We start from the raw sequence: 17,984 nt of genomic DNA, 5'->3' as shown, positions 1-17,984 counted from the left end.
AAAAACTGCAGTCACTCCAGGAAGAGTAAGCTACTGAAAAAGCTACTGAAAAAGCTACTGAAAAAGCAGCACTGGACTCCATAGCACCAACCAAAATGTCTGCCTGGAGTTTTACCTCAGCAGGAATCCTCTTTCTGCTGATCACCACAGATGCCAAGATCAACCTACCAGCAATAGAATTGATTGGATTTATACTGGGACTCATGGAATGGGGGGGGGTTAGTGGGAAAAATAGAATATTTATTTTTGTATTTGTTGGCATGTTCCAATAGATGCAATTATTAATGTACCATGTATCAACAATGCATATGGGCCAAATGAACCCTCATCTAGTGAAAGTCCACGGAAAAACTTGTGGAAGACTGGGCATGGCAGATTGTGAGGGTTGTCACTTATTGGGATAATTGGCCTGGTATTGACCCCTTCAAATTATTTTCCTCCCAGAATAATTTCTCTGTCTATAGAAATTAGGACTCCATAGCATAAAACACTACATCATTGTTTTCCTTCTAACAATGTTATTTAATAAACGTGTATTCATAAAGATGTTTCCTTTATGATGTTACAAATAGACATATGGTATGGTTATAAAACTAGATAACTGACAGTCAAGCTGAAACTAAGTTAATCAACTAAAATTAGCAAACTTCCTCAAATAAGTTACCCAGACCTAATCCACATATAAAAGGATAAGGTCTGCAAATACAAACGGAGTTAATTAAATTCGGTCTCCCAGAGGAACTGCATGTTCACAAGAATAAACATACCTACACACACCCACACACAAAGTGTCCCCCCAGAATCAGCACGTGACACCCCGGAACAAGCTTCCCCTATAAAAATCTGCTGCTGTGCCTCATTTCTCTGCAGCCTGTTCCTAAATGCGAACTGCTTGGCTTTTAGGAATATTTCTTCTTTCTTCACAGCAGCCTAAATCTCATTTTTATTTATTCTTGCGCAGCCCTGGCTCGAGTTGGAACCCCAAATTATTTTTCTGACAGAACTCAGCCATTACTTTGTTGTTGTTTTTCAATAAACCAAATATATTATTGGAACAAATGAACAAAAAATTAATCCAGGATTGCATTACCCTTTCTATAATCCTGGAAGGACTGCTCTTAAGGAGAATAACAAAATAATATCTGCGGCGTCCTCAGATGTCTTTAAGAACAGACCAATTACTGGAGGGCGATCCACTGATAGTTAACAGCCATAGGGAGAAATAAAAGAAGAAACAGCCACCGCCGGAGTGGCCGCCAATGCCGCGGTCTCGAGGTGGTCATTGTTGGGATGCGAGATTCAGGAAACCCATTTGCCCTAACCAGGCAATGGATGTATCCTCGATTCAGCAGCGGCTTCGGAGATGCTGTTAGCACTCAACGTGGCTGTCAGCCCTGTTTCATGCCTCCGGAACAAGCATACAAACACGTAAACAGGTTACTCTATTTGTGAAATATGTGATACCTCACTCAGACGGTCAGCCCGCTCTAAAGAGCTCCGGAACTCCGCGTCCACAAAGATCAACTCGGAAAAGGGTCAAAAATACGTTTGAAAAGAAAATCGCGCGAGACTGGGAAAATCGCGAGGCCCCTCCTCTTTTAAGTAAGCCTCCGCAGTGCCCACGAGACCCAACTCATCTCGTCTGCGCAGATTCCCACAGCAACCTGGAGAGACGTGGGTCGCCTGCGCGCGCATCTCTCTTGGAACGGAGCAGTTCGCGATTCTTTGATGTCAACTCCTCTTCCAGTATCCATTTGTCCCTGCAGTGGGCCAATCCTCTCCGCCCAGGCTTGAAGGCGGCAAGAGAATCACAAACGCGACATATTCCGAGGCAGGTTGACGACCCCAGAGAGGAAAATGTAGAGTCCATATCCTATAGCTTGAAAGTAGGGCCTACTTTCTTCAGAAAATAGCAAAATACCTTTATAATGTAGTTTTCTATCAAACGACAGAAATGTGGCTAGAAAAATAGTGCGTTTTTAAACTCATTCTTCCATATTTTGAACGATCTGAGCTCATATATTCAGCTTTTCATCAGGCAAGATGGTTTGTAAAATAAAGGTTATAAGGCACAGGCAAAATAATATAAGTTTGGTAAATAAATAAAATGCAATTATTAGGTGTAAAATCATGGTGTGGTTGCTGGTACTAGGTATTGCATCATTTTTCTTTCATTCCTCCTGCAATGTTTCATCCTGTCCAAAGCAAAGAAGAAAACTTCCACAGGTCTTTTTTCTGCACCACGAAAATGCATCTTGAATAGTTGTTGCAGTTATATGAAGGTGGAGAGAGGAACTGCCCTGGAGAGTGTGTGCTGAAGAAGATTCCTCCACCCTTTCCAAATGGTAAAAGTAATCCCTACCATTATCACACTTGCTGGGAGGGAAAGAAATGGAGGCAACTGAAAATATCAACCTCAGGGACCGCTTTTCAGGGTTCAATATTCTACTGGGCTTAAATTAGAAAAAAATGTGTGGCTTTTGTCCATTAGACAAATGGCACTGAAAGGAGAATTCCTGCAAGACTGCTGCACCTCTCCAGGTTCCCAGTTACTTTGCTACTCATCCTCCATGTGAACCAACTTGTATAGAAGCCTACTGTTTCCCATTGGCTGTTATCTTCCCACCAATTTATCTACTCACATTTGCATGCTTTCGAACCACTAGATGAACTGTAGCCGGGGCAGGGATGAGAGATCACCCTGCCACTCCACTACTCAGGCTGTCAACTTTCCAGCTGACAAACTCATTGTCTGCTGAGCCAGAATAATATAAACTTCATTCAGATAACTGACGAGCACATTGGGAGGCTCAGAAGATACTGTAAAGATTGTCTAGCTTTTCCATTAACAAAATAGCAAGCCCATATTCTGCTGGACAAATGGGAATTACCCTCGTTCCCACATGGCTATCCCCTTCCAGCACATCTGATTTTACTGGTGTAAAACATGTATTCATGTCCTGATCATTCCAGTGCTTCTTCCCGGTAATAGGGAGCTTGGTACTACAAACATGCTTCTTAAAAAATCCTTAAGTACCAGTCTTCAAACATGGCACATAACTTCTCCCACCAATGTCTGTCACAGATCAGGGGAGAATCTTCCCCACATGAATATATAGGATTTATCAATAAAACTGTTTATTGTACTCATTCTGGCAACTGTTACTTATTCTTCAGGATCCCGCTTCAGGCAGCAATAGCCAGTACCAAAGGTATGTCCCAATACAATTTATGTAATGGAGCACTAATTCATTTTCTGATTACAGGCAGCAGACAAACAGAACACAAAAACGTCAATATTTTTTTATTTTCCCTTAAACTTTTGGGAATCAGTAATATTTTAGGGACATTTAAGTATATATTCTTTTTATGTTGCTTCATTTAAGATTTGATAAACATAAGAAAAGCTGCTACCACAAAGATTCTTTTTATACTAGATAATCCAGAAAAATATTTTAAAACTGAATTATATAGACCAGATATGTCAAACTCGCGAGCTTTTTCTCCATTGCCCGCAATGGGGTGGGTGGGGTTTCCTGGTGATGCGTCGAGCCCGTGGGCCAGCAGTTTGACACCCCTGATATACTGTTCAATAAACTCACTTGCCAAAATTAAACATACCACATTTATTATTAAATATAATCCCTGAAAATCCAAAGATGCAGGTAATTATTAAATTAGATTAACTGATGATACTTTCAGACAACAAACACTAAAAAAATAAAATATAAAACACATAGCAGCAAATTTATTCTTTGCAATAAAATCAAGGGGTTTTTTTTTAAATAAAAAAAATTATTTTAGAGGTTGCTTAAGATCGAATAAGCCAGTTCCTCCCTTGACGACTTTTCCTACCACCAGGCAAGCAGAAGGAGACAGAAGTTCATCATGGGATCCTAGAACAAAAGAGCAGAATTATATTTTGGGGTATAAAGTTTCTCACTTTTGCAAAAAGTGCATTTTGAAAGGGATTATATTCAAATCTACTTCAAGGGTATTTTTGGATGTACAGATGTATACACAATTTCACAACAGTCTTATGGAAGGATGAAAAGCTTTCTTTTGCTATTCCCACCACCAAACAGTTTTTAAAATGTAACATTGAAAAATATTTTCAGATGTTTAGCTGTCCCTATGTATCTTGCTTCCACAATGATCACAACTCCATGAAGCTCTTGACTATGTAGAATTTTTTTCTTTTTGTTTGTTTTTCTTAGGTGAAACCTGCTATTTATTTATTAAATTTGTTTGCTGCCCATCACACCACAAGGCAACTCTTAATGGCTTATAAGAACAAAAGCAATAAAACTACATACATACACAATAAAATTTTAATTATGCTTAAAATTATGGTGAAAAGGTGGTGAGGGAGAGATCAGGATGTACGGGTGGTGAGGTGGGATGTTATCAGTCCGTGAATTCTGTCCTCTGGTCCTTATGGAAGGTCAGGAGGCTGGGAAATCTCACAAGAGGTGGGAGATTTCCAAATAGGAGCCCACCGATAGCACGTATTCAATATTTGGAACTTTTTTTATCCCATCTTTCTTTTTAGTCAATTCAAGACAATCTTTTCTCTGGTAACACTTCCCTATTTTTTCTTTAAGTCACCTGGTTTCATCTTACCTACTATACCAAACTGGCTTTTAAATAAACACATTTATTATGGAGACTTGAATAATACTTTATCATAATCTATGATAACTGCCATTATGGGATTTCATGCTGCCATGGTATATGTTATGTAGGCCTTAGCCTCAGTCTTCAATAACACAAATGCCCCTGCATTCAACAAAGAGTCGAAACAGATGCAGTGTTTAGTTTCTGAGTGAAACTGAGGAGCTGTGTATTCTAAGAGCGACAGGCCACTTTAAAAACAGTATGGTGGAAACCCCCCCCCCCATGATTTTGGATCTGAGAAACATGTGACTTAAAAACATGCAAACTGTCTCCCTTCCTAAGATTCCCATTTTACATACCAATGATTTCAGTAGATAAGCTTTTTTCAAAAAAAATTGACCTTGGTTAATGACAGTAATTTGAATTGGGAACTGTCAAAGTCATAAAAAATGTTTACTGACTACAATGGCAATTTCAACTGCAGTTTTTAGGTGACTCTTGTACAGCTGCTAGGAGCAATGTCACATGGTTGCTATTTGCAACCTCCTGTCACTTCTCCATTGACTGCTGACAATGAAAGTTGCAAATAGTTTCTTCTGATTTATCCTCTATTTTCTGAATTCTTTATTCGTTTTTAGCAATCATTTGTTGATCAGCATCAAATTGTGTCTTTATATCAAGCATCTGCTCATTTAACCTATCTTAAGTTGTTTTTTGTCTCTTCAACAAGAGGATAGAGAAGTCCAGAAACAGATAGAACAAGCAGCAGAGGAAACAATTACACAAATTGAAGAAGAGAAAGAGAAGACAGACCAAGCCTTGGTGGAGCAGTGGGCTAATGCCTCCTTAAGTAACACCAGCTGCCTGCAATTAGTGCAGGTTCGAGTTCCACCAGGCTCAAGGTTGACTCAGCCTTCCATCCTTCCGAGGTAGGTAAAATGAGGACCCAGATTGTTGGGGGCAATAAGCTGACTTTGTAATAATGCCACTTGGGGGGGCCCAAAAGCCCTAATAAGCAGACATATACATAGAATGAAGGCTATTGCTAAGCACATTGATTTGTGCTTAGATTGTAAGCCGCCCTGAGTCTTCGGAGAAGGGCGGGATATAAATGGGATTAAAAAAAAAAGATGGCGAGGGAATGGCAAGAGAGCAGAGAACCACGAGATCGACAAGACCTAAATATAAGTAAACAAAATGGGAGAAGGAAAACAGGATTTTTTCAGTGAATATAAATGGATTGAACTCCCCATCAAAAAGGAAAAGTTTCTTTTTAAATTGCAGAAATTAAACATAGATATAATTTGTGCAGAACAGACACACACACACACACACAAAAACAGTATTACAAACTTTTGGAATGTCCCAAAATTGGGAAACTCTACTATGCATCAGCCCAACAACAACAAAAGAAGTAGCTGTATATGTTAAAGCGACAATAGACTAAAACAAGGGTAGGCAATCTTGGTTCTTTTATGACTCGTGGACTTCAACTCCCAGAATTCCTGAGCCAGCATAAAAGAGCCAAGGTTGCCTACCCCTGCTCTAAAATAATCTATTCAGATGGAGAAGTAAGAATTGTAATGGTGGAAATAATTTTAAATAAAAAACAAGATACTTTTGGTAGAAATATATGCACCAAGCAATAAGAAAAGAATTTTAACAAAAACTTCATAGAAAAATAATAGAAATGAAATATCAAAATATTTGCTTAGTAGGGGATTTTAACACAACAGTAGATGGGACATTAGACTATAAAAGTAGCAAAACAGGAAAACAAAGAAGAAAGAGACTTAAGACTTTTTTAGCATGACTGAGGAAATTGGTGTACAAGATACTTGTAGAGAAATGAACTTAGAAAAGTTACAATATACATTTTACTCGAACAGTCATAAATCTTGGTCCAGAATTGACATGATTTGGATGATGCCTCAATTAAGAATCAATATGCAAGAAACTGAGACAGAATTAGGCATTTGGGCAGACCATAATCCCTTAAAAATGACGTGGAAAGGACTACAGAAAAATTAAGATGGACCTTGAATCAATCCATATTAAAAGAGAAAGAATTTATAGAATTAGCAACAAAAGAAATGGAGTTCTTTTTTAAAGAAAATAAAAAGATACAACATTGCAAAATGTATGGGACACAGCCAAAGCACACTTTTGGGGTGTAGCTATAAGATACATGGCTAAAAAGAATAAAGAAAAATGTGTGTTGTTAAGGGAAGAATTTAAAAAATTAGAACTACAAATAAATCCAGAAAAGAAAGTATTGAAAAGACAAATAGAAATAATAAAACATAAACTAAATTTAATATAATCAGAAAAACCGGCACAGCAAATTAAAAGAGCAAAGCAAAACTTTTTTGAAATTGCAAATAAACCAGGAAGATGGCAAGCTTACAAACTTAAAAAACTGAAGGAGAAAAAAAAACTGATAAACAATTTAGTAGACAAAAAAGGCTGTTTACAATTTAAAAATAAGACAATAAAAAAGATAACTAAAGAATATTATAAGAAACTGTATGATATGGAAGAAATTTCATGGGAGAAAATGACTCAATATATGGAAAAAACTAATTTACCAAAAATCCCAGAAAACTTCAAAACTACGTTAAATGAGAAAATAACAATGAGGGAATTAATAGAGGCCATAAAAAGATTTAAAAAAATGACAAAATACCAGGACCAGATGGGCTCCTGGCAGAGTTTTATAAATGTCTATACAAGATACACTAAGTTTACTGGTGAAAGAGGTCTGTAATGAACTTCTATTGGAGGCTAAACTCCCAAATACATGGACAGAAGCAAATATTACTCTGATACCAAAAAAGGACTCAGATCTGACACATAAAAAACTATAGACCAATATCATTAAATGCGGAATATAAAATCTTTACTTCAATAATAGCTGAGAGACTGTAAAGATTTTTGATTGAATTTGTACATCCAGACCAAAATGGATTTCTACCAAAGAAACAAAAAATAATTTGAGAATTATAATGGACATATTGGAATATTATGAAATGCATCCAGGGAAGCAACTGACATTAGTATTTTTAGACACTCAAAAGGCATTTGATAATGTTTCTTGGCAATTTATGACTCAACAACTAAAAATAATGGACTTTGGACAAAATTTAATAAATATGATCAAGACAGTATACCACAAACAAACAGCAAAAGTGATTGTAAATGGAAACTATACAGAGAACTCTGATATACGAAAAGGCACAAGACAAGGATGTACACTATCCCCATTGTTATTTATTTTAACCTTTGAAGTTTTAAATATCAGACAAGATTTAGAAATTAAAGCATTGGAGATAAAAGGTGAAAGCTACAAATTGCAAGCATTTGCAGATGATCTGGTATTCATTCTAGAGCAGGCATGTCAAACTGCTGACCCTCAGGCCAGTTGCAGCGTGCAGAGAATGCGCCCACCCCAGCTCTAGCAATGCAAAAAAAAGTCATAATACATCGCAACACATCACGTAATATGGCAAATTTGACACCCATGTCCTAGAGGAACCCCTAGAGATGATTCCTAAATTATTGGAAAAGATAGAACAATTTGGAGAGACAGCAGGATTGAAGATAAATAGAGAAAAAAAATCTAAAGTGATAGTTAAAAATCTTACAGACAAAAAAAACCACAATTGTCAGCAAAAATAGATCTACAAATAGTTAAAAAGGAATATAATTGACAACAAGATGTTCAACGATAAAAGAAGATATATATAAAATTACTAAACCAAATAAAACTTGACTTGGAAAAGTGGAAAAATCTGCAATTGTCGATGTTAGGAAGAATTGCTACAGTGAAAATGAATATATTACCAAAAATACTTTTCTTATTCAAAATGATACCTATAAAACTAGGGAATTTTTTTAAAGACCTGAATTCCTTAATTTTAAAATGTATCTGGCAAGGAAAGAAAGCTACAATTAAATTGTAAATGTTACAAGAAGCTAAGGGAAATGGAGGTTTTGGTTTGCCAGATTGGGTATTATATTACCAAGCACTGGTGTTAACAAGGGTAAAAGAATGGATGTCCCTCAGAAATAAAAGATTGTTGTATCTAGAGGGACATGACTTACAACTTGGTTGGCATGCTTTCCTATGGTATGGGGAAAGTAAAATTCATAAATATTTCCAAAACCACTTTATTAGAAATGCATTACTAACATGGGAAAAAATAAAATGTAAAATATATTTGAAAATTCGAGGATGGCTTTCAACAATGGAAGCATTTGTACATCCAAATCTAGTTAGTCTTGAGAAAATATGGACATATAGATATTCTAAACTCTGAAGGGAAATTAAAATCTAGACAACAGAAAGTTGCAAATGGTGATCAGATCAACACAAGATGCTGTAATGGTGACTCAGTTGTCAAAAAGCCAAATCCAAACACGTGACCGCAGGGATGCTGAGACAGACACTGTAACTTTGAACAGTCACTGAACAAATGACGTTAAATCAGGAACTACCTATATGTGAAACTTCCATCACTATTTCTGCATACGTTGTTAATTTATTCAATTGTGGCTGCCTGGAACTGGATGTTTTTAATTTGAGACAAAAAAATATGTGAATATAGAAAAATAAATTTTCATCAGTATATTTTGGATACTAATAATTAAAATATTTATCCTACTATATAAGCTACTATTTTCATAATAATTGGGAGGTATTTACCCAACATAGTTGCTTCTTTCAAAAACTTGTAGCTTGTCTCAAAAGTCATCTGTTGCAAGGGAGATGAATTCGACTGCATTCCATACCGATTCAAAGGTTTGTAAACACCTTCAAAGCACATGTAGTCTGACACCAAGGAGAGATGTCGAGGATCAACCACAATTCCTGTCAATAGAAGTATCAATGTCTCCTAAAAGAGCTTTATAAAGAAATGCACAAGGTACTCCAATAAACCCATCTTCCATATCTAGCTTGAAACTATTTATTAAACAGTTTATTAAATACCAATGTTGTATAAGGTTCATACTGCTGACTCAATTACATAATCTGAAAGGATTTAATGGGTTTATCTGTTCTTTAAGACAAGTGAAGGAAGGCTACACTGATAAGCTTTACGTAGGTCAACAGTTCTGTGCAACATCCTAAATATAAGGTGGGGTGAAGAACATAGAAAATTAAGAGATTTCTACATCTGCTAATGTACTATCTTTTGATCAACAGAAGGGTCAACAGAAGATACTGTTCTGATAATAGATGGAATTCAGTATGCCATTTGTAGCTTCATCATCTGTGCTGTAAAAACATTCTCTGAATGAGAAGCTTAATATAGGCCAGTGGTTCCCAATTTATGGTCTTGAAGTTACTACAAAATATTTTTGAATGGACATCAAAATGTGGCATTCTTCAAATCTTTTGATAGTGATATAACACCAAAATAAGAGAAATATTTAATAATAGCTAGTCTAGGCAGAATGAATTGCTTTCAAGCCTGAAATAAGAATGCTTTATATGTGCTATTAGATTCAGCTGATATTATATAAAATGTGTACCATATGCAGCAAACACATCTTTAATCTCTCTCTCAAGAATTTTCAAAGCAGCTTCAATCCCATAGGTGTTGGCCATTGCATGAATATCATTGCAGTAAAGTTTATTCATATCAAAAATCTAAAAGAGACAAAGATGGCAAGTGTGGAAAGTCATAGTGAAACAAACTGTAGATTATCTACCCCAAATAATATGAATAGCTAGGGAAAAACAGAACTGAACATTAGCAAAGAAAAATTATAGCTGAAGAAGCACAATATGCAACCAAACCAAACTTTTTTGTAATGAAGCCTGCAAAGTTCTAGAAAAGAATCCTAAAATTTACACTCATTTTTTCGTTCTCTTTTTCTAACTGTACACACATATTTCTCTATTACAACCTTATACAATTAGTCAGTTGAAGTAAAAATGAAGTGAAAGCTTCATAACATCCCTCAATTGTATAGTCTATTCCCAGAAAGCTGTGCAAATTATTTGCTTCAATACACCCTTTTCTTGAATTAATCTTTAATTGTGCACAGCAAAAATACATGGAAAATAATTGTAACAATTTGGATAGAAAAAAACCCAGAAAATGTGTTTAATGCATATTGGTCTCTTTTTTGTAAACCAATATTCTCTTTGGATTGATTCTATAACCAATTATCAAAATCATCCATTTGTAAACAGTTTAAAGTTTGGAATTCAAATTATCTCTATCTATCTATCTATCTATCTATCTATCTATCTATCTATCTATCTATCTATGTAATTTTATACTAGTTACAGCTCCATTCAAAGCCAAAAACAAAAACTTGTGCCAAAATTTAAGATTTTGGCACTTATCCAAAAAACCTTTTGGCATTCATCTAAAATTTCTATTATATTAATAGCAATTGTAATTGATTTCACTGAAAATCAAATCAAAAGAGCCTTGGTGGAGCAGTGGGCTAATGCCTCCTTAAGTAACACCAGCTGCCTGCAATTAGTGCAGGTTCGCGTCCCGCCAGGCTCAAGGTTGACTCAGCCTTCCATCCTTCCGAGGTAGGTAAAATGAGGACCCAGATTGTTGGGGGCAATAAGCTGACTTTGTAATAATGCCGCTTGGGGGGGGGGCGAAAGCCCTAATAAGCAGGCATATACATAGAATGAAGGCTATTGCTAAGCACATTGATTTGTGCTTTAGATTGTAAGCCGCCCTGAGTCTTCGGAGAAGGGCGGGATATAAATGGGATTAAAAAAAATGTTCTTCAGTTCTTTTTCTGTGAAATCAATAAAAATGCTATCAATATCAGTATAACAAAAATTATGGACATGCCCATTATCTTTCAACTTTGCCAAAGTATTTTAAATATGTGTGTGGGGGGAAACTACATACAGTAGTTGTGATTTAGAATAGCAATAACTGTCATTCATGGTGGGTTTCTCTGCTATTTTTTCCTCTCTGTGACCCCATGGAAAATACAGAAAGCTTTTTCATTACATACATCAGAATAGTGGAAGAGCTCAGGAAGATTTATCCCTTCTGTTTGCAAAGTGAGCACCACTTCTCCATTCTTGTTGCTGGTTTCATTTAAGAGACATCGTGTTATTCCCACTGTCTCCTGGATGACAGTGCTATTTGCCAGAGACGTCACAAGTGATGCAAGATCAAAGTACTCCTTCGTCAGAGAAAGCTTTAATGAAACCTACAAGACAATACTTTCTGATTATGAAAAACTTTCCATCCATTGTGAAAAAGGTGTTCAAACATCTAAACCATCATAAAACCTTTTTCTTAAACTGATTTGAAAAATCCAAGCATAAATAAATAAACAATGAGCAATTCCTTTAGCTCACAAATCATCTGGAGTTTTCTCCTTTGGATCAAATTTATGAAAATAATGATTTGCTGATAATATGAGGATATTTCATCATTATTTTTCTCCGTAGTTTAGTGATAGTACTTATTACATAGGTGCTGTATTGCACAAAGGAAGTAAATTTGCAAACCAGTAATGTTTGCAGTATCTGGAAAAAGTTATGACACATGCATTATTATCTAAAAACATGGATACTAATATAGATGAAATGTTAATATATATTAATTACTAGTCTATGTATGGTATGACATAGGCTAAATAAATAAATAAGCATGGATATGAAGAATTAGTTTTCTCCTTAGGAACTAGGACACTGAGTTCTAGTCCTGTTTTAGATACAAAACCAGATGGATACTTTGGACCAGTCATTCCTTTTCAGCCCCAGGAAGAAGGAACTGGCAAAGAAGAAGGAACTGCAAAATGCAGCCAACAAAACTAGATGGGGTAGTTCCCAGGAGTAAAAAATGTCTTGAAAGAAAAACTTTATAGCATTTGCTGCATGTGACATGTAAGTGATATTATTATAGTATACTAGTATATTTGTATTTATAATTTACATGTATACTTGCACTGTGGCACATAAATTTCTATTTTTTTTCGGTACACGGCTTGACAGAAACTGAAAACAGGAACAACAGATAATAGGACTTTTCAGGTGGATCGTATCCAATTAGGGCAGCATGCTGGTGTTCTATACTAGAAATGAGAGTGTATTGTCCAAAACTGTTTTCATCAGATGAGCACCTCTACTTGCATTTTTGACATGGGGGATACCAAATTGCTAAATAGCAAGTGTCATATTAAAATGTTTAACGGATTCTAGAGACAGCCCAGTCTGGAAAGTCAGCAGACCAAATTTAATTGTTGCCTGATTTTATAGCTGGTGTACACGCAATGCAATTGAATAAATATCTACTAAGGGGGAAAAAAAACAGTTACATGCATAGTCAAAAATATTAAAGTAATATTTTTGACTATTTGAACTTCGCTGTTCAATAACTTTACCTCACACCACAGTTCATTATCAATGTCGTATGCATATTTTTCTATAGCATCATGGCCTTCCAGTACAGCATTAATTCTATGCTGTGCCATTTCATTCCATCCCTTTCTCTTGCTTCGAGCTCTTTGACTAGAAGAAGAATAAAGCTTATCCTGAGTTTCCAGTGCCTCAGGATTTTGTTCATCTGGTGCAGACATTTCCCGATCTGGAATACCGTCATCATCACCCATTTCATGATCTTCCTCGCTCTCATAATCAACCTGCAAAGAAACATATTTGAATCATATTCAGTTTCACTAAATAGGAAAAGCAAACAGTATCATTGATGCTTTTAAAACCATTCAAAACCTTCTGACTATTTTTACTTAATCCTTCGCTCCACCTGCAAAATGCATTAAGAGTCCCAGTGGTGAGATTCAGCTGGTTCACACCAGTACGGCAAAACCAATACCTAATTTTTTATTGAGTTCAGTGAACCAGTTATGATAAATCTGACTTCTGTCGCTGCTGACAGCAGGACACCACGATGCTCTTTGCGCTGATAGCGCCGCTACTGCTGCTTGGGCAGGACGCTATGTAGCTCTTCATGCTGATCAAGACGCTGCGTGGCTCTTCGCACTGATCACTCCAGTGCTGCTGCTTGCTGCATGAGGCTGCAAGGCAAGCAGCAGCAGCGGTGCAATCGGTGTGATGCACTGCACCATCTCCTGCTGCAAGTGGCGGCACCAGAATGAGTGGTATGATGTACCATTTAGCCTTCTGCTGCAAGCAGTAGCAACAGCACAATCGGCACAATGCACCATGTGGCATCCTGATGCAAGCAGCAGCAGTGGCATAATGAGCTGCACGACCTCCTGCCACAATGAAGAAATCGGCATGATGTGCTGAATTGCCTTCTGCTGCAAGCACTGGCATTGGCAAGATGTTCATGACGAGCCTCGCAGCTTCCTGCCGCAACTGGGATCCTACTCCTACAGTGAAAAGATGGCTAAAGATAAATGACACAGCCAATGATGCTCAGATAAAAGTGAAGAAAATTGAAAGTAATATGGAAATATCTTAAATAACAGTTTTATTGTTTTTGTCAGGTATTATTTAATATTGTTTCATTAATATTTAAAACTCTTTTTATAACATAATCTAGCTTTGTGTACATCTTTATTGTTCTTATTTAAGTATTAAATGCATGAAATAATAAACTACCTTTTGGTATATTTTTTTATACTTAAAATGGTCATTATGGCCATTATTAAATTATTTGAATCCCACCACTGAATAAGACTAATGTGAAAAAATAAGGGTAATGTCACAAATTTTACCCCCCAAAAAAGGATTTTCTTAAAAAATATGTAAAGAAAATTCAAGTATTTTGCTTTCATTAATCTTTTGCTTAAAACAAGAAATATATTTAAATAGTATGAGAGAGAAAATTATGCTCAAGTAACCTTACCAGGGAATATCATTATATTTCTGTAGGATTGAATTAGAAACCACTTAATGGGACTGACAGTGAGCAAACTTTGCACTGCCCAAATATGCCACATTGTCACTCTCCAATAACTGAAACCCATTTTTTCCATGGCTATTAAAGGCAGCTTATTGCCATTTATAGATATACTGTTTATGAATAGACAATTATGCTTTGTCACAACATTATTATTAATATAATTATAGAACATTTTTAGGAGTTGATGCCTTCAAACATTTGCAGAAGCTTGGATACTCTTTTAGTCAATAATTTGTTTCTTTGGTAGAAATGACATTTCTAAACATTTCCTAGAGTTGCCTACAGAGTCTTTCTCTGGTTTGATTTTGAATTGTTTTTCCACCTTCCCTTGCAAAAATTTTCTAGTTCGGAAATAGTTTTAAGGTTTCCTCATATACACCACAAATTGTATGATTTTTCCACAAAATGAATATTCAGCTCAGGGAACTATGAAGACCATTTGAAAAGTTTTATTTTTCTTTTCTATAAGTGTTTCCATTTATTTACTGTCCATGGAGCATTTGTTTCTGGAATATCCTGGTGTTTAGTTGAATCTTTCTATGTACAGATTGCTATTGTATTCTAATGTATGAGTATCAAGATCATGTGAAATGTTATTCCTGCTGGATTCCTCACTGGTAAGATGATACTTGGAACACTGCGTCCAGTTCTGGTAGAAAAATAATGTTAAGACTCTAGAAAAGTACAGAAAAGAGCAACAAAAATTATTAGGGGGCTAGAAGCTAAACCAAATGCTGAACAGTTGCAGCAATTGGGTTATGTCCAATCTAATAAAGAGAAAGACTAGGGCACCCCTAATCCTTCTTTTTATGATAGCAATCTTCCAATATTTGAGGGGGAAGGGGGTCAATCTATTCTCCAAAGCACCTGAAGGTAGGACAAGAAGCAATGGATGGAAACTAACCAAAGAGAGAAGCAACCTAGAACTAAGGAGAAATTTCCTGTCAGTGAGAACAATTAATCAGTGGAACAGCTCGCCTCCAGAAATTGTGGGTGCTCCATCACTGGAAGTTTTAAGAAGAGACTGGACAGTCATTTGTCTGGAATGGTATAGGGTCTTCTGCTTGAGCAAAGGGTTGGACTAGAAGATCTCCAAGATCCCTTCCAGCTCTGTTATTCTGTTATACCGTAGACAACAATGCCAATGTCATCTAAACTTATCCAGCCAAATATTTGCAGTAATATGTGAGTTTTAATGTGCAGATCTGATCAATTTTCAGATAGTTCTAACAAAGATTTCTAGATCTTGCCTTAACTTCCAGTTTTATGGAAACGTCTAGCTGTAAATATTTCAAGATTTCTTAATGTTTCTTTGATTTCTAAAATGAACTACTTTCCTTTTCAAATACACAGACAGCTGCTTTAGAGAAACTTACTGAAAGTAGACAAAATAACAATAATAATCTATGAAGACAATCAGAATATTAGTTTTACCTAGCTACCAGTAAACTAGCCCTAAAAAGCTATAATAATGTTTGAAATTTATCAATAATTGTATATTTTTTTAAAAAATAGCACTGAATCAACTGAAAGATTTTTCAAACTGCTGCATCTGGTGTATTAACAATTTCTCATTTTGAATCTGTATCCAAATTTTCAGAAATAAATATGTACTATGTGTATCAACTCTGTACTATGCAGAGGTTGCGTCAAGTTCAGTTAAATTTCATCAAGAGTGCCTAATCTTTCCATTAAAAGAGATAGATATTAGGCTTAGCTTTCAGTAACTTATTAAATATATCATAAATCTCCATCTGGTTTACAGTATTACTTTGTACATATCAGTCTAAAAAAAATAATGACAATGACATGCACAGAGAAGACTATCAAATATAGTTTACTTTCTATAACTTCCTATATCCACAAGTTCCTTTTGAATAAGGTTTGTTCAAGTATACAAGATTAACATTCTTTTCAGTATGGAGATAATTTCTGACTTTTTAAAATTTGAACAGCCTGTCTACTCTTTTTCACTTACTCAATTACTTAACTAAATTTATATCCCATATTTTCCCCAGGACACAATTTAAAAGCACGAACTCTTCACTTTTCTACAAAAATCCTATGAAATAGGTTGGGCTCAGAGCAAGTTTTCACGGTTTAGGGTAGATTTGAACATGGAACTTACCAATCCTAGTCAAATACCTTTATCACTACATGTTACTAGTTATCTACTAAAATCAAGTGTTAATTGTTTGATATTGTTTGACTCAAATTCAATATACTTTAATTCCAAGTTTTTGTGATGGACAGATTTTCTAATGGCATCTTATTAAAACAAGAGAAATGTATCATTACCTCTTCTTCTTGATTTTCCTTTCTTTTTGTATCTGTAGCATCAGCATCACCTTCAGTCATTCCATTATCAGGAAATCTGTCTTCTTCAGTTTCATCTTCATTATCATTCTATGTTGGTAGAAGTGGGAATCCGTTTACTACATAATATACTTTTTTCTAACAGATTTCAAAATAACCCTAGTTAAATGAAATGTCACATATCATCTTTAATTATGGAAGTTTCTCTTAAGACTCCAACATCCTCAGCAGGCATGAAATTTCTCCTCATCCTCACCCGTGAGCTAAGGGGTCTACATCTTTACCTGGTCTTCCTGTGAAGCACCAATTTCTGCCTCATCTTCTAAATCTTTCTGAATTGCTTTTCGAGTGCTGACAGTGTTATAAGATGCCAATTTTAAAGTCTTCCTTTTAATTGTTTCCAGCAACATTTTAAAAAATCTGGGTGGGATGGATAAGAGAAATAGAATAAATGTTACAATATACTTTCCTAGATCTATCAATAAAGATGATAAATATAAAGGAAAATTTCAAATCATTTTGTAACAATATTGTTCATTATTTATAACAATATTTTTTAAACAAAATCAGATATTTTTCTGACTCTGAAGTCTAAATTTCACTTTGTACCCTAAGAGAAAAATATTTTAGTAATACTGAAGAAAAATTATTTCAGTAATAATGAAATAATAATAATAATAATAATAATAATAATAATAATAATGAGGAGGAGGAGGAGGAGGAGGAGGAGGAGGAGGAGGAGGAGGAGGAAGGGATCTTGGAGGTCATTTAGCCCAACCCCCTGCTCAGGCAGTAAATCCTACACCATTTCAGACAAATGGCTGTCCAGTCTCTTCTTAAAAACTTTGTGTTGGAGCATTCACAGGTTCTGGAGACAGGTTGTTCCACTGATTAATTATTCTGTCAGAAAATTTCTCCTTATTTCTAGGTTGGTTCTCTATTTGGTTAGTTTCCATCCGTTGCTTCTTGTCCTACCTTCAGGTGCTTTGGAGAATAGGTTGACTCTCTCTTTGTGGCAGCCCAAGATATTAGAACACTGCTATCATGTCATCCCTCGTCCTTCTCTTCATTAAATAGACATACCCAATTCCAGCAACTGTTCCTTATATGTTTTAGCCTCCAGTCTCGATCACCTTTGTTGCTCTTCTCTGTACTCTTTTTTACATC

General features: G+C 35.7%; 1 protein-coding gene across 1 annotated transcript in view; it reads right to left on the bottom strand.

Annotated features, from left to right (window-relative positions):
• Nucleotides 1-3,607: 3,607 nt before the first annotated feature.
• POLR1A (RNA polymerase I subunit A) overlaps nt 3,608-17,984 on the bottom strand; it is a 58,710-nt gene continuing 44,333 nt past the window's right edge. The window contains exons 28-34 of the mRNA XM_083378528.1: nt 17,102-17,237; nt 16,800-16,907; nt 12,997-13,254; nt 11,617-11,817; nt 10,153-10,270; nt 9,323-9,487; nt 3,608-3,896 (exon numbers count right to left, since the gene is read on the bottom strand). Coding sequence (XP_083234654.1) covers nt 3,796-3,896; nt 9,323-9,487; nt 10,153-10,270; nt 11,617-11,817; nt 12,997-13,254; nt 16,800-16,907; nt 17,102-17,237 — 1,087 coding nt within the window. The 3' untranslated portion in view covers nt 3,608-3,795. The remainder of the gene's footprint in view (nt 3,897-9,322; nt 9,488-10,152; nt 10,271-11,616; nt 11,818-12,996; nt 13,255-16,799; nt 16,908-17,101; nt 17,238-17,984) is intronic.

This window comes from Vipera ursinii, assembly GCF_947247035.1.
Source record: "Vipera ursinii genome assembly, chromosome: Z".
In the NCBI taxonomy this organism is placed as follows: domain Eukaryota; kingdom Metazoa; phylum Chordata; class Lepidosauria; order Squamata; family Viperidae; genus Vipera; species Vipera ursinii.
This window is presented reverse-complemented; position numbering and strand designations above follow the sequence as displayed.